Source organism: Zonotrichia albicollis, chromosome 6 (genome assembly GCF_047830755.1).
Source record: "Zonotrichia albicollis isolate bZonAlb1 chromosome 6, bZonAlb1.hap1, whole genome shotgun sequence".
Taxonomy (NCBI): Eukaryota; Metazoa; Chordata; class Aves; order Passeriformes; family Passerellidae; genus Zonotrichia; species Zonotrichia albicollis.
Genome location: NC_133824.1, coordinates 42,354,070 through 42,377,004, shown reverse-complemented (window position 1 = coordinate 42,377,004; position 22,935 = coordinate 42,354,070). Strand labels below are relative to the sequence as shown.

Sequence of the window (22,935 nt, the reverse complement as noted above, 5' to 3'; positions counted from 1 at the left end):
AATAATCTGGTTCCCATTTTTCCTTCCCCACCCATAATTTCAGGGAAACCATGCCAAAAATAAGTCAAGCTACTTTCTGAAAAAATTTATATGATAACTGCTATATCCATCGCCCTCCCTTAATTCTAGAAAGCAAAATCTTTTAAACTGCCATATAAGTTCCTCCAGAGTAGATCAGAAAAACTAGTCCATACCTCTTGCGCAGGAGTAACTGTGTTGGAGGAGAAAAATGCATTCATGCTGCATGAAGGTAACCACACAGCGACATTAATATGGCCACAATCACCTTAAATCTCAATATTTTAATAGGCATGGTTTTCTACATCTCACACATGTAGAAAGCACAGTTAAAAGAAGCCATCAGTCAGTAAACTGCTGATTGTTCATACCTTAATATGCTCACTATCCTGATCTGAGGCTTTGCACAAGTCTCATGGAGCTAGCAAGAGTTTTATCAGAGATTAAGACAAATCAGTTGTGTAAGATGCTGATGGACACAAACTCCTAAGCAACACCCCTAAAACCACATTATAAACTGGCTGGAAACAGTTTCTTCTGCCAGGTGGTGTCTATATACAGCCTGATGGAAACCATTTAATTTTTGGGCAAGGGCAAGCAACCCCAAATGCAAAGCTGCTGGATAGATTACTTGCAGGCTTCTGACTTACCAGCAAAATCAGCCTCTGTGTGGTGCTGGAACCAGACTGTCTTTGTGAGATGAACACAATGAAGTTTTCATTGTGTTTTTGAAATAAAATTATACATCTAGAAAATACCGAATTCGCCAAAAAGAGAATTTAAACTCTACTGCCTCTCCTGTTTGTATTTACTGCTCACACTGAACAACAAAAAGCACACCCAACAAAAGCGTACCAAGTAGCTGAAAGAAAGCAGGAAGACGTGCAGGGCACTGAGTATCAGATGAAACTCCATGCTTTACTGTCAGTTTTTTCAAGAAATTCTTAAATAGAGGTATAGGGTGATCTGAGCAGGAAAGGAGACTGAAGGGATCAGACAGCTGTTTAGATATAGGAGGCCAAAGACACCAGAGGATAAAGCAGCAAAACCATTTTGCGTAACAAATATGTTCTAACAACAACAACAAAAATAAGCCTTTGAAACAATGACAAACTGTGGAGTTTTTCATCCAAAAAGCAGCAGTAGTTTCAAGGCATGTCCAAAGGATCATCTCTATGTAATCATATTTATATTATTTCTCTTGCTTCTGCTGGGATTCAGAAGACAAATGATTGCAATATCTTCCAGTTAATTTCCCTGGTGTAATAAATGAATGCACTGCAACCCCCTGCACCCTATAAATTCTTGTTACAAATGCAAAGCATTTTTGACAGCAGCCAAGATCCCAATACAATCATAAATATCTAAAGTCCAGTCACAGATATGGAATCTATTAAAGACAATATTTCTAGATATTAATAGCTTGAAATTTTATTTCAAGTTATTCTTTAACTTCTTTAATATCCCCATTTTCATAAAACTCACATGCAATGAACCACTACAGACTGAGGTGCATTAGGAACAAAAGCACATTTAATCACCTTACCTGTACTGGCATAGCCCAAAGGTTAGGGCAGAGGAAGAAGAACCACATCAGCTGATTTGTGTCTATGGCAACCAGGTTACAGATCTGGCCTGCTGTCATCTCCCCCATAGACATGTTAGAAGTTGAAAGCTGCATAATTTTATTGTATATTTTTGTCTGGAAGAGAGATCAAAAGGTACTAGCATACAGAAATACAATGAGACTTCTAGCTCCATCTAAACCCCAGGCCCAGCATGTTGAGAGCAAACAATATTTCCAGTAACTTGAATGAAGAGAATAAAGTTTGGCCTTTTATGTTATTTCATAAAATTTAAAGCTACTCATCTTTCCTGACACAAAGCACAGTGCTGTTACCTGCATTTTGGTTGTCCTTTTTTCATCCCTGTGCATCAATAAGAGAATGAAACCTTTACTGCCCAAAAATGACCAAGAACACATTAGCAACTTCATAATCCAGCTAATGTGGTTCTTGGGCATTTTTGGGGAGTAAAGGTTTCACTCTCTTATTGATTTATACCTCCAGCATCTGCACAGAGTGCCCTTCCTGTAACTAACACTAAGATATTATTAGATTCAATATATAATCCTTCATGTATTATAATCCTTGTTCTTTTCCTCTGGCAATTGTCTCAGGTCCCATCCAACCTCAGCACAATGTTCCTGGCTGAGAACATTGCCACATTCTGCTTAGAGAACTCAGTTCCATTACACAGTTTAATTCACAGACAGTGAATGTCTCAGGTACAATTCTGTACTGAATTAAGCAGTTACCTCAGTGCAGAATCAGGCACTAGGTATAAAAATAACAGTACAGAATAATGAAAGCACACTTTTATCAGCTAGTTTAGTAAAAATCAAATAGGGCACACTGAACAGTGGCAGATTTACACAGGACAGGAGGAGAGAAAAGATTTAAAGAAAAAAAATACAAAAAAAAGTATAAAAATACTGGCAGAGTGACTGCCATTAACACTGATCTGCTGCTTAGAGTGCTGCCTAAAAATTTTTCAATTTTCCAATCTGAATAGTCCAACTGGCATTATCTGGATCTCTATTATCCAGAACAGTGAATACAAAGCTTTTCTTAAACAAAATTTATTTAGCTATTCCCCTATTACACTTGCTTTGGTCCTTGTATTTTTCAGTAATTTGCAGCTCTTCCACTTCAAGTCACAATTTTTATTTTTTTTTTTTTTACCTTTGTGTCAAATTTTTGTACCTGTAGAATTTTTTTACTTCACTCTAGTCAGGCAAAACCAATGGATGGAAACCAGAAGTCTGTCAGCTGACAAGTGCTTCCACGTGAAAGATCAAAAGAGAATTAAACAATTAGGCTGCTACTGAAAGCATCCATCCATCATGGAGGCTCCCCACAGGATCCATGCAGCTCAGGGGATAAAGAGTGTAACTTATAAGTTACACTAAGCCTGGATTTCATGCTGTCCAGGGTAGGTTTCAGTCAGTGCCTTTGGCAATCCCACACTGTAACCTTACACCAAATTCTCTCATTTCCAGGCACAGAGCTTTGTATGCTACATCAAACTCTGATCTATGGTTGTCAGCTATACAATGATTACAGACCCCATTTTTGCAATCTGACTTTTGTTCAGTGCTTACAAACTCCACAGTGCCTGGCAGATTTGTGGCATGACCACCCCTGGAATAAAACACTGCTCCTGCATTGGGAATACAACCTATCCTTCTGTCCAAAATATATTTAAAATACATTTTAAGGATGTTTTATTTGCATTGGATGTGACATTATCAAAAAATGCCTTTGAGATGGGAGGTGCAATTCACACTTAAACTACTTCAAAAGTTATATTCAGTTTTACTGTCAGCAAATTTTTGCTTGAAGATAAGAAGAAATACAGCATTGGATATTGAAAATAAACAGTTATATAAAATCATCAAAATAAAACGCAAAGGAAACAACTTAGGGCTAACACAATTTTAAAAGCAATGGTACTTTCAATACATTTCTGGACAGAAGCATTTCAGAATTTAACAACTATATAATTTATAATTACAACAACATGTTCATGAGGGTGTGAAAAGGTTAATTAGTAATATATTGGGTACCTGTATTGCACCTCTCAAGTTGATTCCTGTTTCAATAGCAACATAGTATGATGCTTGCAGAAATGTCCTTTGCAATAGAAGGGCAAAAAATAAGAGTACAGCCAAAACATAAGCATTGGACAGGAACTCTTGTGATGAAATAAAGAAAACACCAAGAATTTTAATCTGCAAAAAGAAAGTTAGAAATCAGGTGCAATGGTAATTTGCACAATTAATAAAGAGAGATAATCACAGTTTATCACTTTGAAAGGGCTCCCAGCCTTGTCTGAAACTTCACAATTTATCACCTCAAAGACACAGTCTCATAACATGCCAACTCAGTAAGCTTCACTTAAATGCAAAATGATGTTTATAGAATTTCTGATATCCTTCCAAAACTCTAGGACACTCCATATGGTCATTTATTAAAAAATGTGCACTGCCCATCATCAAAAAGGAACAGTCAACATCCTTTGGGAAAAATTACTCTCTTAATTTTAACACCTCAGGTTACTGAACACTAAAAATGACCTTCAGAACTTGTAAAAATCCCAGAACTCCTGGAACCATGCAAATTATTTTGGTCTGCAGCACCTTGTTCACTTTTATATATGGTCATTACCTTCTAGCAAGCTCATGAGATCACCAAAGTGCATTTTGATGCATGTCTACAGCTCAATGGGAAAACACTGCATTGATTTCAGATTATATTTAACAAGCTGACATCTTTGGTGCCACAACAAGTTGAGAGGCTGGCTCACCATGAGAAGCCTTCTGTAACTAAAACGTCTCCATCTTCCTCTTTCTCCTCTTGGCTCCTTCAAAACTTTGATTGCTGGATTGGGCTTCCATTAAAGGGAAAATTAGGAAGATGAATCCTTCTGTTCCCTTTCAGAAGGCTTCTTGCATTTAACACTCCTGCTGGATCCCTTGCTCAGCACATTTTTTCTTGCCTACATAGTCTCTTTGCTGTTGAAGTTTTCACAAGTGCTATAACACTTAATCAGCTACATTTCACAAACTCTCAGTGTCTGTACATTTTATTAGATCTGATCTGCACCCTGCAGTTAACTTCATAAAAACCCCATATGGCAAGGTCATACAGAGGCAAAATTTAGGTTTTAAAGCTGTTCTTTTGGCTGAGTCAGCTGGAAAAGAACAAACTTATCCCTACTCTTATTTATACCCTGGTTGCTCCAACCTGCACGCTTCTGTTGCTTACTGTGCACTAGCTGGGGAGCTAACTGGATTTCTTCCTGAGCCAATTCAAATCATTAAGATAAGAAAATCAGCCCAGAAAAAAAATAATAGGCCATATGAACCAAAAAAGTGTCCAAGTAGTGCCAGAGATATAAAGCAAAGAAGAAAAGAGGAGTAGAGGTGATAAGGAATGTAAAAGGAGAAAGATTTTAAAATCTTTATAAACTGTAAAACTCTGAACAATTACAGTACATGTCAGCATTTACAGTTCAGATAAAGAGACATTTAACTGCTATTTTACCTATTTGCACCCTGAAGGGATTTTAAAGCCCTAATTTATTACTTATCCCATAGCAATTCATAGGCTACAGCAGCATTTTATATTTCACATAGTTTATAGAACACTAAAAATGAGTTTCTCTTCCAGATTATTTACAGCCTTCCAAGTTCAGGTTTTTAGTGCTGTTCTCCATACACATCTGGCCACTACTGCTAATCTCTGCAGCTAATACCACTTTACTGTATGTAAAAGAATACTTTTTTTCCCACAACTATGTTTGACAACTATGTTTGACAACTATGTTTGACAACTATGTTTGTCTAGCAATGAGATTCTGGTGCAGCACTGATTCCCATCAAAACATTATATAATAGACAAGGAGGGAAAGTGAGATGAATATCCTCATCCTTCCTTCTAATTCTCCCTTGAGAGAAAAAGAGGACAAACATACATCCATAAAGATCACACACTTGCTGATAGCAAGATGTTTGTCAAGCCTCAGATGCATTACCAGGCCATTATGGCTTACTGAGTATAAGTAAGTGTTTGAGCTGCAATAGGTTCTACACACACTTGTCAGCCTGCAGGAAACAGAGAAATACCTGAACACTTCTTGAACCTTTCACATATAAGGCAAATAGCCTTGTTTGAGACGTTAACAGAAATAATTAGATGTTTTATTTTCAGAAATAGATTTGGGAATATTCAGTGTCTCACCTTCCTGACAACTTCAGGGTAACACCAATTCTTAAAAGTTGCTCTAACCAGTGAAAGGCTGGGCAAAAAGCTGCTATTTAAATGCATAAAAGACTCTAGACTCAAACAATCTTAGTGTCAATACTGGGCTTTTAGCTACACTGGGCCCTGTGACTTCTAGAGCTTTTTAAATAATGAGTTTGCTGCATCTCTGAATGTGTTACGTCAGCAGCCACTCCTAATACTGGAACTGCTAATCCTAATGTTGCAACGTGGAAGATGCTAGCAGCAAATGATAAAGGTTATCATTCTGTCAGTCTCTTCTTCAGTGTGAAATGATTAACACTCAAAGAAATCTGTGTCATAGGAATGTTCTGGGGTGGCCATAAATATTGATACTGGAGTTATAAATAAACATGAAGAGCATGACAGAATTGAAGACACTGTTGTGCTCTGACTAACTACGGCTATAACTCGAGCAGTTAATACTGCCTGTGACACCCATGTGATCTGAGTTACAGTTCCATGGTGGGTTATATCTGTCACAAAGGACATGAGGAACAGAGCAATTATTCTATCTCTTTGCCTTCAGTTTCACAAAGAGAATTTCTCTTTGAAAGATACAGCTGACTCATTACAACATCTCAATCTAAATATTTAAGATGAAGCTGGGTAAGAGATAGGTAAAATCACCCTCCATTGTACTCACAACTTCTATTGCTTATCTGATTCTGTCCCAACTGTGGGGCAACTCTTTCCAGTGCCCTCAAACTCAGCAGCACACCAAGCACAAACACAGTTTCCCCCCCACTTCCCATCACATATGACAGCATTTTAGAAAGCTTGTTTCTCACACCAGTGAGGCTCAGAATGGCTAACTATAAGGCAAGGTTTTCCTCTTTTGACTAATTACAAGCAGGGATATAGCATTCCTAGCAGTAGAGCTGGTGTTTTTCTTCCCAAAACCGACCAAGTGGGCTAGGTATGTGAACATACATGGGAGCCCTCCTGAATATCCCAGCCTGCTTCCAGATAGTTTGAATAAAAGCTCTTCATTAGAAGATAGAAAGATATTTCATCTCATCCAGCAAAAGCAATTTTCAAACTTAAATGTAGTTAGACCCTTACCAGAAAAAAAACCAACAATATCAAAACATAAGGGAAACATAAGCAAAGCTAAAATATACCCTTAAGTGTCACTTGTGGACTACGACCATCAGTGACTATTGCTGTTAGGTGATCTCAAATTGGTGTCAATGACAACAGTGAGGTACTGCTCAGCTAGTGAGTGAGGATTCTAGACTGATGAAGCTCTGCTTAGGGCCTGTCAGGACCAGACCTGAATTTTTATTTTTCACAGAGAAGCAGTAGCTGACAATTTTAGAGGAAAATTAAATAGGACAATCTGTAAATTATATCCAATCACAATTTCAGCTGAAACAGTATCTCAAACAAATTATTGAAAAGCAGAGCTCAAGAGCTTCCACAGTACTTTGCTGCAACATAGTACTATAGTTTTAATTTTCTCAGTTCCTGCTTTAACTGGTTTCCATTGAACCTATTCACTATAATAAAGTTTCCAAATATTAGGATAAGGGTTGCAAAATGGACAAACAGTTAATTTTAGCCTGAGGCCTTTGTTAAATTTTCTGCACTGCAGCTGATGGACTTCAATATTTACAGTGGACCTAATCCAAAGTGCACTTAAGTGGATGGGTATATTTCCATTAGTGTCAACAGACTTTAGAAAAAGTCTCATATCAGACACTAAGTGAGCTGCAGAAATAAACTGATGTATCTCACAGAAATCCAGACTGAGTGACCTCACCTTATAATGAAAAGATGCTTCCTGAGTTACATTTTTATTTTTAGTTAATCAAGAGATATGTCTGCTTCCTTTTGGAGAGCATTCATTTAAATAGCATCCTTTAAAAATATGTTTCAGTTGATCTTTCAAAACTAACCTCCCCAAAGGCACTAGAGGGAATGCATGGTCACAGTTAAATTACTTGGCATTTTATGATGATGACAAAACTCTGCTTTAATCCTCTTAGACATCCCTCATTTTTAGAAATGAAAAGCCAAGCCTATTAAAAACACTTTTCCTTTCTGGAAAGCACTCAGTCACATACTTGATTCAATCTCTACTCAAGATTGCAACTAAATTCCTTATGATATTGATAGGACTCTGGATATGCTTCCCTGTTCTCTTGAATGAGATTATTTTCCAGAATGCAAGGCTGACTAGATGCATGGCTCACATATTTTGCCCCAAAAGAACCACAGAATGGATCAGGTTGGAAGGGACCACTGGAGGTCATCTAGTCCAACCTCTCTGCTCAAGTAGAGTCATCCCTGAGCACATGGCACAGGATTGCATCCCAACTGCTCTTGAGTATCTCCAGGGAGGGAGATTGCACAACCTCTCTGGGCAACCTCTTCCAGTGCTCAGTCACCAACACCGTAAAGAAGTTTTTCCTCATATTCAGGTGGATCTTTCTGTGCATCATTTCCTGCCCATGGCCTCTTGTCCTATTGCTTGGCAGCACCAAGCAGAGCCTGCTCCATTCTCTTGAGACCCTCCCTGTGGATATTCATATAAATTGATGATGTCCCCTCCCAGTCATTTTGTCTCAAAGCTGAACACATCCAGATCCCTCAGCCTGTCCTTGCAAGAGATGCTCCAGTCCCTTAATCACCTTTGCTGCCCTGCACTGGACGCCCATCATCACAGTACAAGGGTGGGTATCAGGCAGCACATTGACACTGGCACTGCCAGCACACAAACACAGCACAGAGTTGCTTTCCTTCCTGAGGACAAACAAAACAGAATCACAGCATCCCTTTTTGGACTCCTCTCTTTTTGGTGACATTTTGACAGTACCTGTGGGCGGATGGTGTTATTTCCTTTTCCAACGTTGTGAACAATCCCCGAGATGCAGAGCGGCCCGGCGAATCCAAGCAAGTCAGCCAGAATACGGAATGTGCTGCTCAGGAGTAAGGGTCTTCCAAAAGCACAGCAGAGAGCACGCCAAATGGATCTGGATCCTTGGGGAGATGATGATCTTTTGTTCTGGTTAGAATTAAATTAAAATTAGTAAGAATTATGTTATACATTAACCTCATATCTGATAAATACTTGGTATTTTTATCACTGCTTTAATTCATTGACAACCATTTGTAATCTCTCAGGTAGAAAGCAGAGGAACGACAACTATTGTTTCTTTTTGTAGAGTCAGAACAAAGCAATAATTTGCACTTCCCTCCACAAAAAGAACCATGATTTCTTTCCTACCTTTAATAGGGATCAAGTGTGTTGTTTGTGGCCTATTGAGGGAGAAAAAAAAGAGGGAGGGAAGTGACAGGTTTTTGTTCTCTGGTGAAGCCAGAGACTGGAAGCATACATACACTTTTTAGGCAGGATGCAAACAAGTTCTCTTAGAATACCATAAACACTCAGCTCCCACTGAGGAGTGAAAATTAATTTGAGCCAAGATAGTTTCAGCCTTGAACTCTCCTATGGACAAACTGAAATAACATGGGGAAAAAATAGCCCTGCAAGGCCTAATTAATACAGACTGTGTAAATGAAAGCTTCCAGGGTCTTATTAGGAGGAATAATGGTGTTCAGTGAACACAGTCCATGATTACTTTTCACATCAAAATAGAGGCTGCACACATTTTACATGCATTTAACCAGTAATGTGTTTGATACGCACATTTGATTAGAGAAACATCACTGTTTGTATGAGGCACAACTGAGAATGTGGTCTCTTGGTATATGAACTGTATGCCAATGAATCCTTCATTTGCATCATATCTGTTTATATCTCTTTGTGTCATGCTTTTATTATAAAAATTAATGAAAGACACAAGCTCTGAGAAAGAAGACAGATGTAATTCCATGCTTTGCATACCTTCTGTGCTTCAAAGGCCTCATTAAGGCGAATGTAATTGGTCAGAGCTCTCATAGCAATGGGAAGCTTGCCTATGGTTTTCAAGTCTATTGGTTTTTTATGGGCAGTCTTGATGAATGTGTTCATCCACCAGTATGTTCCTTTGGATAACAGATTCACAAACGGCTGCAGGAATCGCACACCAAGATCCTGGAGATCCTCAGGAGGTTTAACTTCTTTAGGAGTTTTGAAGAAAACGTATCTCTGAAATCCAGAAAAATGCCAGCAGAATGTGTAGAAAATATAAGTGCACAAAGAATAGATAAGGACATTGCAGATAACCAATGAATATCAGTCTTGGTTTCTTAAAAGACATTCAAGTACAACCAATACAGCAATACAGTGTCCTCAGGTACTGAGGATAATCAGAGGCATCCAGTCTAGAAATAAGTAATTCTTATCATTCACTATGACTCTGCTTATGGGGCAAAAATTTGCATGCTTGCAGGGGAAAAACACCGCAAACCACCTTACAGAAACAGAATCAACACAGTTTGGAGACCTTCAAGATCATCCACTACAACCATCAAGCCAGAACCACCCTAATCATCCCTATACCATATCTCCAGACACCTCTGGAACATTTCCAGATGTGGTGACTCCACCACCTCCCTGGGCAACTTATTCCAGTGCCTGCCCTGTTTCAGCAAAAAAAGTTTTTCTAGTAACTAATCTGAACCTCCATGGTGCAACTTGAGACCATTTCCTCTTGTCCTTTCACTTGACATGTGTCAATTATTTAAACAGGACAGTCCCAGCATTACTTTGAGTTCCAGGCAGCACAACATGGGCCACAGGAGCTAAAGCACAGCCCTGAGGTTATCACTGGGATTCATCTCCCACACTACACTGCTTCACATTTGTTAGCTCAGAACATGGAGCTACTGGTGCTGCAGCAAAAAAAATTACACGGGAATATTTCTTTCCCTCCTAAATTGAATTTGTGTGCACAGTTGGTGAGTGCCAGCTGAAGGGAACTTCGGAATTTATGTATCCAGCAGTCTCCAATATCTCAGTTTAGATTATGACTGCAGACACTGCAGAGGAAAAAAAATATATAGCTGGGAGGAACCCTAGTAGCCCAAATAAATCACTTATTGTGATTGTCTCCTGGAAAAAGAGAGATGCTATTTGTGTGTCTAACATACTCCCTGATAGAGCAGACAATTCCTTTCTACCAGTCTTTTGCATCAGAAATACTTGGCTCTCATGACTGAAACAGAATAATTTAAAAAATTACAGCAAACTCAAACAGATGAAATTGATCTTAAATTATCAACAACAGAGTCTGGCATTTTTTGAAACAACACATTCATCTGGCCTAGTAAAATACTATTAACCCTTGATAGTCAAATAGTCAAATTTCTAACTGGATTTTTCATTCTCCTGAAACACATTTTACACCAACTACCTAGAAAAGGGATTAAAAAAACAACAATAACCCAAACACAACCAATAAAAACCACAGAGGGAGACTTCTAGCATAGTTACTTACCCTCACCCTGATGACATTGATTTCTACAGCTAGTAGCATTCCATAAAGAACAACCAAGAGTCCTGTGAGGCAAAATCGAAGCTGAGAAAATCCAACCCCATTATCACAGAACTTCACAAATTTGATGGTTTTAGTTATGAAAGCTAAAGTCCAGTAGAACAGCAATGCTGTAGAGAAAAAACCCAAATTAATTAACCAGCTCCATAGTTGCAAAAATTTACAAAGGCATTATAAAATATAATTAAGAATTCAACAAAATATATAAAACCAGAGAATGGCCTTTCTCATGTCAAACAGAACCCTAATTTAATTTCAAAAACATTAAAATAGTAAGATAATGTTGGTTGCTAATGCCTTTTCAATTAGATTTAGCGAGGTCTCATAAGTTTTACAAAGTGAAGTCTGCTGAAGGAAATTTCATCTGCGGTAAAACTGTGTCCCCATGATCAGGTCAAGGGAGGCTCCAAAAGTGAAGGTGCCTGTGAATAATGTTCTTCATATTTGGCTAATGCTACAAGACTGCTATTAATGTGGCTTGAAGGAAAATTCCCTGTGAATCTCTGGGATGCGTCAGGAACAGATATTAAAATACTCTGTCCAAACTGCTGCTACCCTATCATTCAACAAAAATTCCTCATATGTAATTCACAATGTAGATAAAACAGTCACATCAAGAAGTATATTCTGGCATTCATGGAATACAATTTTTACTTTTTAGTGTTCTATGAAACCTCTTGTCTCAAGGTGCTCATTGTACCATCAGCTACAGCTAAATAATCCATGGAATAAGCTCTGGTGGCTTGGAAGCATTCTCCATACCATTCATCACACCATAAGCCAGCTCCTGTTCCCTATTCCTAAGGAAATGCCTCCCAGGGTTATGTTCTTTTAAGTAAACCTTTCATTGCTGCTGTATCTGCCATGGTGCAACAGATGGAATGAGCTCTAACTGCCAAGAAAAGCTTGGATGTGCTTTCCAAGTGTCTTGCTGGAACACCACAGAAAGACTTCAACCAAGGCATTAGCAACTCTAAGTCTAGCTTAAATATGGATAATCAGCAGGAAGTTCCATAAATTTCAAAGAACTGGTGGTGTTCCAGCTACACTGAGGCACCAGAAAGCTCTCTGGAGATGTGCTCTGGGGCTACCCTTCCAAGCAAAGCTAAATTCAGTGCAGAGAATCCATGTGAGGTTTGGGACTGCCAGTCCTGCTTCTACAGAAATCAAGTTAAGACCTCTTCTTTTAATGAGCACAGTGAATGGAACAGTACAGGAACACTGTGCATTAGGACATTTGCCAAGGGAGCCTCTCTTCCTCTAAAATTAAGAGGCCAGTTCATAAGAGGAAAACACTGAGTGGTCAGGTATTTGCACACTGCACTTGAGTAGCCAATGGTTGCAGAGAGAGTTTTAGAGATATACTTACCAAATTTCTCTTGTAAAACTTTAGCTTTTTTTATGTGAGGCTTCCTACCATCCTCCCAACTTAGATTGCTTCTCATCCTGTTTCAGACTGCTTCCTTCCTTTGAGGCACTATCCCTCCCTATTTGCAGTACTTCTGACTATAAAGTCTCACTTGATCCAGGAATTACATTCCATGCTGTTCTACTCTTAACCACCTTTATCTGTTAAGCCTTGTTTTGTTTCATTCTTCCAACAACAGGCTGAGAACACATCCCTCTTGGAATAAAAGGGACTTAAACATTGCACACTGAAAATATCCACCAGTGGAGGGCTTCCAAAAAAATAACCAAGCCAACAGGCATTTATGTATGTATTGGAATTATAAATAAGAACTAGCAGAGCCATTCTCCTATTTAGGGCTTAAATAATGGTCTATATGACCTTTTTTATTATTGTTATAGTGTTAATTTATCTTTTATCTAAGAAGTATTATGAAGTGCCAAACACAACATTCTCAAGTCCCACTTCCTTAGAAGCATTTGAATTTACTTAGCTTTTCACTTTTGGAAACAAATGTATCTAATCTGATCTGGAGAATGCTCACAGGCCACTCAAGGCTCCTTGGAAAATGCAGTTGTGGCTCTGCTCTTTATAGATGATGTTTTTATCATCTGGCTGGTGAGTACATTTTGGCTGAGAGTTTTTTAATCTCTGAGAACTTAAACTGGTCTGAACTGCAAAGTGATCAGACCAGAGAGGCATTTACTGAATTGCTTTAGACCTATTCTACATACCTAAATGACCTTGCTTTTTTCTTGGGCCATGTAAGATACCTCAACCCACACCACCAGGGTGGAGACTCTCACCTGGGCCACACCTCTGAAAAACAAGGCAATTGCCAACTCAAACTCTTCTACACCTTCATTGAATTAAGCCAAATCAAAAAAGCCACACATTTAACTGGATGGGATTTATTAATTAACCGGTGCGTTTTTGGAGAGAAATTTTTTGTACTAAGCAATATTTTTATGCAAGAAGTTTCAGTTTAGAGAATAAACCAATTCCAAGGGAAACAACTACAATGCAAAGGGACAAAAATTTTGAATCAGAAAAACAGATCCCTGTCTAGTAAGGTGAAGGAACACAGTTTGTGGTAATTGGGAGTGCAGCACAGCCTCATCCCTAATGGGCTACAGCTGTGCAGGACAGGTGGATAATATTAAAGGTAATGAGCCATGGAGTGCCCAGGTGCACTGACCAACCACCAAAGGGAACAGAGGGCACACAGGTGCAATGCATGAACATGAGAGGATAAAATGTTGGGCTAAAGAACAAGAAAGAGCAGATGCTTGCAGCCTTCTGAAGTGATGTGACTCTGTATGAAGCTTTCCAAAATTGTATGGTGACACTCTGTGTATTGTGGCCATCTCAACTGTGACATATGGTGAGACATATACTGTAACAGTAAAGCAGACCTATAATTAAGATTAGTTTAAAAAAAAGGACAATTTTCTAAAATGAAAAAAATCATGTGTTCCCACACTACCACCCATTTCAGATAAACACCTCAAAGTCCTGTTGTCTCATAGTTTTCTTCCACTAATTATTTTTGAGTTTTATTTATCTTTAAAACAAAGAAACTAACTTTAAAAATAGTGGAATCAGATGCTTCCGTTCAGTTGTGTATTTTAAACATTGAGAAAGCAGTGATTTTCCAATCCAGTATGAAAACTATTCTAAAATGAGTCCTGCTTAATTGTAGAAATGTTATGCAACCTCGTGGTGCAAACAGCATCAAAATTAGCATTATTATGAGAGTGCCCTGGTAAACAGCACTACATGAGAACAGCTGCATTTGTTGAAATATAATTACAGACCAAAATCATATAGAAAAAGAACACTTTCAGACGAGATCAAGGTGTTCTAATAGCTGGGTCACACAACTGCATTCATGAACTCAATCATTAGCTTCAGTGACTAAATATTCCAAACCCTGCAAACGTTTTTTGATAAATACTATGAATTACTACTTCAAAATTGCCAAGTGCCTGGGCTAAAGCTGAAAGGCAGGGTCAGGATCAGCAGAGTAACTTTGAGTCCTCCTTTTGCATGCCCAAGGAAACACACTAATCCCCACATCTGTCATGGTATCTGCCTCTTACTTGTTCATGAAGAGCTACAAATGGATTTGGTTTCTTTGAGGTACAGAGTGAAAGGCATCTTTAAGAAACAACACATCTCAGAATTTCATGGGATTGGAAAATTTCACCCTGTTCAGAATTAATAATCAGACCTTTAAGGCTCCACTGCACTGCACCAGTGAGAGTTCCCCTGCTGGGTTTAATAGTTTTTGGATAAGGCTCTGTTAGTCTTTGTTTTAAACAGCTACCAAATCTATGCAGCTGTGAGCATTCACCCTGCAGCTGAGGCAGATGATGCCCTGCAGTTTGCTGGAAATTCACTGATGCTCAGAAGCAGCAAGATGTCATATCAGCTTTTCTACTTTGCTCTGTGTGTTTGCAATATTAGATCTCTTCTACATGAGCCCATTTTCCCATACACCCAGCCAAAAGCTTAACACCAGCTTTAGCTTTCCCTCCTGGTCCTCATTTACCTCATAAAATGAGGCTCTAAAGCAAAGCTGCTTCATGGCCACACTGCACTCTAGTGGGTTGACAGGTGAGTAAAGGTATAATTTAACCATCCATACTGGGCTCACTTGCATAAAGTGCTCATTGTCTTGTCCCAGATGTCAATACTGAGTAGTTGCAATTAAGATTGAAAGATAACTAACAATCCTCCCAGTTTGTGCTGTTAAGAACAAAGGATAGAGACTTCCAGAAATGTCTGTCTTAGGACAAATAAAAGAAAAACAAAAGAAAAAATAAAATAAAAATCAAAGACCATCAGCTTGTGAAGATTTTGGACTAAAATTCAAATCAGACACACTAAGTGGGAAAGACTGTGATGGTATGATTTTCTTTATTGCCTAAGAGCTATTAGGACCAGATTTTCTGAGGGAGTCTATTCCTTGGAAATCCTTGCATAATTAAAATTCATACATAATACTTAAGTAAGTGTTGGTATTTGTTGGCACAACTTTTTAGTATTCAAGTACTGTCCAGAGTTTATCCAGCATCAGCACTTTAACACTGAAAAAAATTATCATAAAAAAGAAATCTCTGCTGAGCAGCAATTATGCAAAAATGGGTAATCAACTACCAGCTGTAACTTTGCTACCCTTCTCAGAGACTTAACAGCAGGAATGTGGCTGTGACACTAAATTATTTAACATTGCATTATACATCTGAAATAACAACAAAAAGCCCAAACAACAAAACAACCTAAAAAACAAAACCACAAAAATCACTGCTTGCTTTACAGGCAACTGTAACAGGCTAGCAATGCTTCCTGAGGCATAATGCCTTCCTGTGAGAAAGCATTAAAAACACACTGTTGACATATTTAAAAAGCAACTAAATGACCTCACCTGTTCATAAAGGATAAAAAAGATCCTACTTAAAAGAAAGGTACAGGAAGAAAAGCAGTCCCAAATGAGAAGACATAAAGGTTGCTAAGCCTGGACAGAAATCTAATCTTTGGAGAGGAATTTTTTTTTTTCAGGACCTACAGCCTATTTCTGCTGAACAGGACTCTCACTTATAACAACATGTAGATCAAATAATCTTCAATATTTAAAAGCTTTCTCAAATCTAGTTATTACCAACTTTTCCCCACCTGACAAAAACTAGAACAAAACTTTGATACACAGAGCTACAATGGCCCAAGACAAACTTTAGCAGGATCTATTGATACAGAAATCCAGCTCAAACAAAATTTGATGAGCCAGAAGCAAAGAAATAACAGGTAACAGGATGCGACTAAACATGCAGACATCCACAGACTGCAGTCTACCTAAACAGATGAGAACACACGAACAACTGCATGACCACCAGCAGCAGTGGACTTTCTACAGCTACAGTTTATTCACAATCTGGCAAAATACAGAGTAAACTCATTGATAGCATTTTCCATTCAAAAGGCCTTGAAGCAGTTTTCAAAGGGAGTTTTAGGAGCATGAAGCAAGAGCAAGCAGGCAGAGTAATATATTCATGAGTGAAAGTCGGGGATGTCATTCCTTAGCTCCTTGCATATTTCAACAGACCACACACACCAAGATTTCTTCACTCTTGCATCACACTTCCACACAACAGGCTGACAAGGGGGTTTGGATTTAGAGTTAACAATTTCCCATGCTACTTTTCCCACAAAAGCAGTTTTTCCTATAGAAGTCTTTGGCTCATTGAATCCCTGAGAACATTACACAGACTATTATTAGGAGTTAAAAACATTAAAAGGAATGAAATGTTTGCGCATACATAGAGAGGCAGCTTTGGTGATAGAAGACTGCAGTGACCTGTCACCAAGGAAGCAGACATACTGCACCACAGCCACACTTCCAGGTGCATAGATTTTGAGACATACCTATTAAGAGTTTGGGGAAGTTGGATGTTTCAATATTGTGGTAATAGACAACTGATGTGATGGCTGCCAGGAATGCCATTCCTGCCGGCATGTACAGGTGTAAGTGGCGGGATTCAGACACCCTTCAAAACAAAAAAAAATATCCGTTAAAGTCAAACCTCTCAGCTATTTAAATGTTTCCCTTTTAATTCATGAACAGCATCTTGCTATGATGTAGGATTTTCTAGAATGAGTTATGGATGCAAACCTCTCCAAGTTTTAATTGAATTTTTGCTCCTAAATCACACAGTTGAATTTCAAATTCCTCCCCTGTGCTGAAAATGAAAGGTGTGTACTCCTATTTCCTACTGAAATCAATTGGAACACTTGTTTAAATTAGGACAAGCAGCTCATCTGCAAAATGAGAAAAGTTAATTTAAGCTAAACTAGTTTGGGAGCTGTCCATCAAAATATGCAGATAAGACCAACTGACAGCACAGTTCAAGATTTTCTACAGAAGCATTTTGTGCAAGTGTTTCATTTTTTTCAGTTTCAAAGAAGGAACAGCACCACAGCACAGGATTTACTTACAGTGAGGTCTGTCTTCAGTGACTGCAAGCCAACAAAAAAACCCCTATAACAGAATGATACACTCTAATAACAATCATACATGTTTTGTCCTATAAAGCAAAACTCTGCTGATGCTTTGCTTCAGGTAGCAGCAAAAGGGGTCCTGCCAAATACAGCCCTTTGGGAATATTGGAATTGTTGGGCAATGTTGTTGGTTTGCGCAGCGTTCAATAGAAATTTGTTTTCTCCTCCTCTTTCTTCCTACTCATTTTCTCTTCCTTCCCTCTCCCCTTTTCTTTCTTTCACAAAAAGAATCTAATGCCCTAAGCTATCAAGGGCTACAATTTCCTCTGTCTCCCAGCCAGCTTCATGAGATGGAGACACCAAGATGACTTCAGGACACAAACACTTCCAGAAATTGACACTGTGTCCTCTGAATGGATTTCTTCTTGCTGCATCAAACACTACTTTTGCGGAGTTTGGAGAGACAAGAAGAGCTGTGCTGGGAGGGAGATGAAAGATATCACAGGACATCACATTTCTGAGAGCAGAACATTCCAAATGTCTAGCAGAACCATAGGAGCTCAGGACAACCATTTCCTGCATCTCTGCTCTAGAAAGGAGAGCCATCCCTCAATGATGATTGTGGTGAACTCTGCAGAGCTGGCTGAAGCCATGCTCACAGCCTGTCATGAACACTAAATTCCTCTTGCTGAAAATAGCTGGATGTCAATACATCAAAATGAGAAAAGATCCTCTGAAATTCCTAGTAATGCCAGGAGGTTTTGTACACCAGGGCTGAAGTCTCAGCAAGGATAAAAAAAAAACAACAAGAACAGATTTCTTCAGACAGCCTAAGCTTCAGTAGGTAACACTGCAGCAGTGGGAGGTTTTTTAAAACCTATTTATTTCACAGTTGCTGGAATTCCCCTATATAACTGTACCTCCAATAGGCCACTTCTGTTGCTGAGATGCCAAAGCCTTTAGCACCCAGTTGCTGCCAAAAGAACTCACCAGCACGATCCATTTTGGTTCTTAGAAAGCTGATGAATATCAAAACTCTCTTCTATTCACTGGAGCCCTCACCAGCCTGCTGAGTGCTGGGGAAGCACGACTGTGGGTTGGCACTCCCCCAGCAGAGCTCTGAGCTTTGATTCTCATCAGGTGACACCTATTACTTAACAGCAGTGTTCTGAGTCAAGTTAAATAGCAAATAAACATAATGAGAGGCATTGCTAACAAGAAAAATAAAGGAGAAAAAGCAGGAGATTTTTCTCTGAGCATCCCACACTCTGATAACTCTGAATAAGCAAGAGAAAAATTCCTTTAAAAAAAACTGGCAGTGAGAAACATCCTATTTATATATGTTTAAGAGAAGTTAAAATAATAATGATGATATCATTTTCTACACCAGAAGTCTGCAGTGTGTTTCACACTGGTTGGCGGATACCTGTTATATAGATAGCTAATCAGGGAGGTTTTTTCCTATTTAATTAGGAACTTCCATTTCATAATCCTTGGGTTCAAATTCATAATTGTTATGAAAAATCATGCCTCTCTTCATAGGAAAAGATCATATTCATTGTTATATAATTAGCTTCTTCCATAATAAATCACTCTCCTGTATCACTTTTTTTCCCCACAGATTTCTGTTTAGTGACATGCTAAGCTGCATAAAAGATGATGGTTCATGCTCACATAACATCAGCTGCTCTGCTCCAGGTAACATAGGAGATATAGTTCACAGTTATCAGAAGAAACCCTGTGGGTTTGACTTAAGCCCAGCAGATTCATTCCTCTTATTTAGATGAAAAGAACTCAGTTTGGGGGTGAATGGTGTGACCTACTGTGCACATGGGAGTTCTTCCTAAGTAACGACTGTGGGACTGGGTCCTTGGACATAAAACATATAATGAAAATGTCACCATCTGCTTGAATCATTAGGATTTATCTATGATTACTCTTTGGAAAGATAGTGTCATTAAGCTGAACTAAAAATGATTAAGGTCAGTTGTGCATGTGTCCATCACTTGGCAAGGTCTGTGGAATTTCTGATACAAGGTTTATAGGTTAATCACTAAGAAAACAGATTATATGTTCATAACCATAAGGAATATGGTTTAGATGAGAACTTAGGGAGGAAATATCTACCCTGAAACCTTTAAACTGCTACCAGGAGAAGGCAGACAAACACTTACCCATCAGACACTATGCCCTCTGCAATTTCACACACCAGCACAAACAAGAGAATAAAAGTCAGTATCCAGCGTAAATTGTGGCCAGGAAAATGGAGCCATGTGCTATGATGTATATGGACTTTGGAACTCTGACTTCCCCATCCTAAAAGAGAAAGGAGAATTATAGAGAGCTTTCTTAACAAGAGTGACACACAAAGCTCCTGCTTACAAAAAACCCCAAACCATACATGTAACAACCTTGCATACCAACATTGACACAGCTGTGTTGCTAAACACATATGCATTTGATTATTATCAGAACTGTGCTCTCACTATCTCACTTCATTTGGAATAAAATCAATAATTCAGACAGGACACAGCCTTAAATTCCTATACTTCTAGCAACTTAGTATCAAGTAATTACATACACTAAACATTTTTCAAATCTATTCACAGCTTAAATGAACAACAAATTAGCGTTCTGACAAATACAAACAAACACTCTAATAAATGCACTATTTCTTTTCCCTTTAATTCTTTTAAAAAGTTAAAAAAATAAAAAGGATAAGGCGTGAAGTTTTATCTCGCTAAAAATTAGCAATACTGAGAGATTCCAGATAAACGCAAGGAACCCTAAGCAGCTGACCCCGTTTTCACGGTCGTGCTGGCTGCTATTTCCCCACCGGACCTTTTCCCATTCTCAGGAGCGAGTGTTGCTCCAAGCCGTGCCGTGGCTGCCCGCGGGCCGGTCCAGGCTTTGGACGAGGGCATGCGGAGCAGCGACAGCCCCGTGCGCTGAACCACCGGGCCACCTACCGGCCCCGCCGGCCCCGTGACATCAAATCGCGGTACCCGCCTCAGGTACCGCAGAAGCCAGTGGGGCAGGATCTGTAATGAGGGGGGCCTGCCAGGCGGCTGTGACCCCGCAGTCATTGCTGGGGGTGATAATTCATAATGCAACACTTACTTGTCAGGTTTCCTGGGCTTTAATAGCACATTTATTTCTGCTCCTTGCCCTGCACCGGCAGAGCACATCCTGCCGTCTCTTCCAGCATCACCCGTCCCTGCCCTGCCTGCGCAAGGGTTTCACCTGCGGGGAGCCCCGCGGGCTGCCCCGACAGACGGGGACCGGCCCCGCATCCCGGGCGGACAGCGGGCGGTGCGGGGGCTGCGCGGGGAGAGGCGGCCGCCGGCCGGAGCATCCCGCAGCTCGCAGCGCATCCCAAGAGCGGCGCAGCCTCCCCGCGCGGCACGGGGGCAGGGCCAGGCCGGGGGACACGGCAAGGGGAGGCCAGGCGGGCACACGCGCGGGGGAGGAAAACCCACGGCGAGACAAAGCCGGGCGGGGGGACGCGGCAAAGCAGCACCGGGGGTAGAGAGGCAGAAGGAAAAGGAGGGCAAATAGAACAGGCACAGACGGACAGGGGAAGGGAGAGCCGCAGGCACCCACCGATGAAGAGGATGGGGAAGGTGATGAAGAGCAAGAAGACGTGCGGCACCACGTTGAGCGCATCCACGAAGCAGCCGTTGTTGAGCACGCCGTGGTCCACGTTGTAGGCGGTGGAGTTGCCCTCGTCGCCGCAGAACGCCAGGGCCATGGCGGGACCCTGCGCGCAGCCGGGCGCCGCCTCCGCCTCCGCGCACATCAGGCGGGGCCGGCGCGGCCGCGGCTCTGCCCGCACCTGCCGGGAGCGGCGGCGGCCCCGGCCGCGGCCCCGGCCCCGCGCTCCGCCCGCCCCGACGCTGCCCCGCCCCGGCACCGCCCCCGAACGGCCCCCGAGCTGGGAGCGCTCGGCGGGGACGGGGGCGGGACGGGCCGCCCGTGACACGGCTGGGACCGCTGCGAGCGCACCGTGACAGCCCTCGGTACCCTCAGAGCGTCAGACCCGTGTTCCAGGGCTCTCGGGATCCGTATTGAGCGCTTTATGCATCGTTAATGTGACAGAACATTAAATAGCCAGCACTAAATTAGTGACGACAGGAATTACAGATTATGGAAAGTGTGTTCCTTCAACCTTGTCAACTTTTGCTTTTTTCTCGACTATGATAAAGATATTATTAGATTAAGTCACGTATTCAGCCATAGCTTTCTCCCAAAGGAGACTTCAACATTCTGTCCTGAACAGCTGTTGTGTTTGTGCCTTACCTTTTTTTACCCCTAAAATGAGTTAAACTCTAGCTAGTTTTCCCTTTCCACCAAGACTGCCTTAGTCTGTGAGTATCAGATCATGAATCTGAGTGGGCTCCAAATCACTCCCTAAGCATTTTTATGTACACCAAAGTAATCTACAAATCAAAATTTCCAATTCCTTTTTTTCTTGAGCAGAAGTTAGGCTCAACTGAGCCAATGTCAAACAAAAACTCTGATCAAATCCCTCTCTGCTAGGGGATAGCACTGGAAAGTAAAATGTGATGTGCATCAGAAATCTGGACCTGGCACATACTTCCCAGCACAGGCTGAATCAATGTCCAAGATTCAAATATCTCTGGTGTGTAGCCATGAAATAATCAACAACTCAACAAAGAGTCCATATATCCAGGCTTCACTCTTCAAAAAGCAAAGCTACAAGTTGGCTAAATGCCTCTAAAGGAAATGAACCCATAAATGAAAAATTTCCTTCTTCCTTCAATATAACATTCAATTTCTAGGACAGACAGCTTCTCTAATAGACCTGAAAATTACTTTTGTCATGCTACTTTTATTGATCTTGCTGTTGGACAGGAGCAAAGAAAAAGCAACTCTCTGCATGGAATGTTATTTCCTATATATGGTCTTTTGGAGCTACAGCAGTGTGGTTAAGAATAAAAATTAAAGGACAAACCCCAAGCCAAATGCTGTGTATATGTATTCTCAAATGTGAAAGTTACACCCACGCTGGAAAGACTATAATTATTTTAAGTTTTGGGTAGAATCCAGCATTCATTTGAGCTTCTGGTCAAGCTCAGCTCTGCTACCCTAATCGTTATTTAATAAACAGTATGAGCAGTTAACATGCAGATAATTTAAAAGTCATTTATATTTTAGCATTTCCTGAGTCCCCAAGTGACACAAGGTCTCTGTGTTACCA

At 40.3% G+C, this 22,935-nt stretch overlaps 1 protein-coding gene across 3 annotated transcripts in view; it reads right to left on the bottom strand.

The window, feature by feature from the left end:
* Window positions 1–21,639, bottom strand: part of ABCC8 (ATP binding cassette subfamily C member 8) — a 75,174-nt gene extending 53,535 nt beyond the window's left edge. Inside the window, exons 1-8 of one of the 3 annotated variants that reach the window (XR_001332675.2) lie at window positions 21,318–21,639; window positions 19,889–20,030; window positions 17,142–17,263; window positions 11,252–11,418; window positions 9,718–9,960; window positions 8,686–8,874; window positions 3,647–3,811; window positions 1,565–1,720 (exon numbers count right to left, since the gene is read on the bottom strand). Coding sequence is in view for 2 of the 3 variants with exons in the window: in XM_005486610.3 (XP_005486667.1) it covers window positions 1,565–1,720; window positions 3,647–3,811; window positions 8,686–8,874; window positions 9,718–9,960; window positions 11,252–11,418; window positions 17,142–17,263; window positions 19,889–20,030; window positions 21,318–21,513 (1,380 nt within the window). In the remaining variant the exon portion in view is untranslated. Of the gene's footprint in view, window positions 1–1,564; window positions 1,721–3,646; window positions 3,812–8,685; window positions 8,875–9,717; window positions 9,961–11,251; window positions 11,419–17,141; window positions 17,264–19,888; window positions 20,031–20,834; window positions 21,007–21,317 lie in introns of those variants that run through there. The other 2 variants (XM_005486610.3, XM_026793143.2) reach the window with 2 other exon arrangements.
* Between the last annotated feature and the right edge of the window lie 1,296 nt (window positions 21,640–22,935).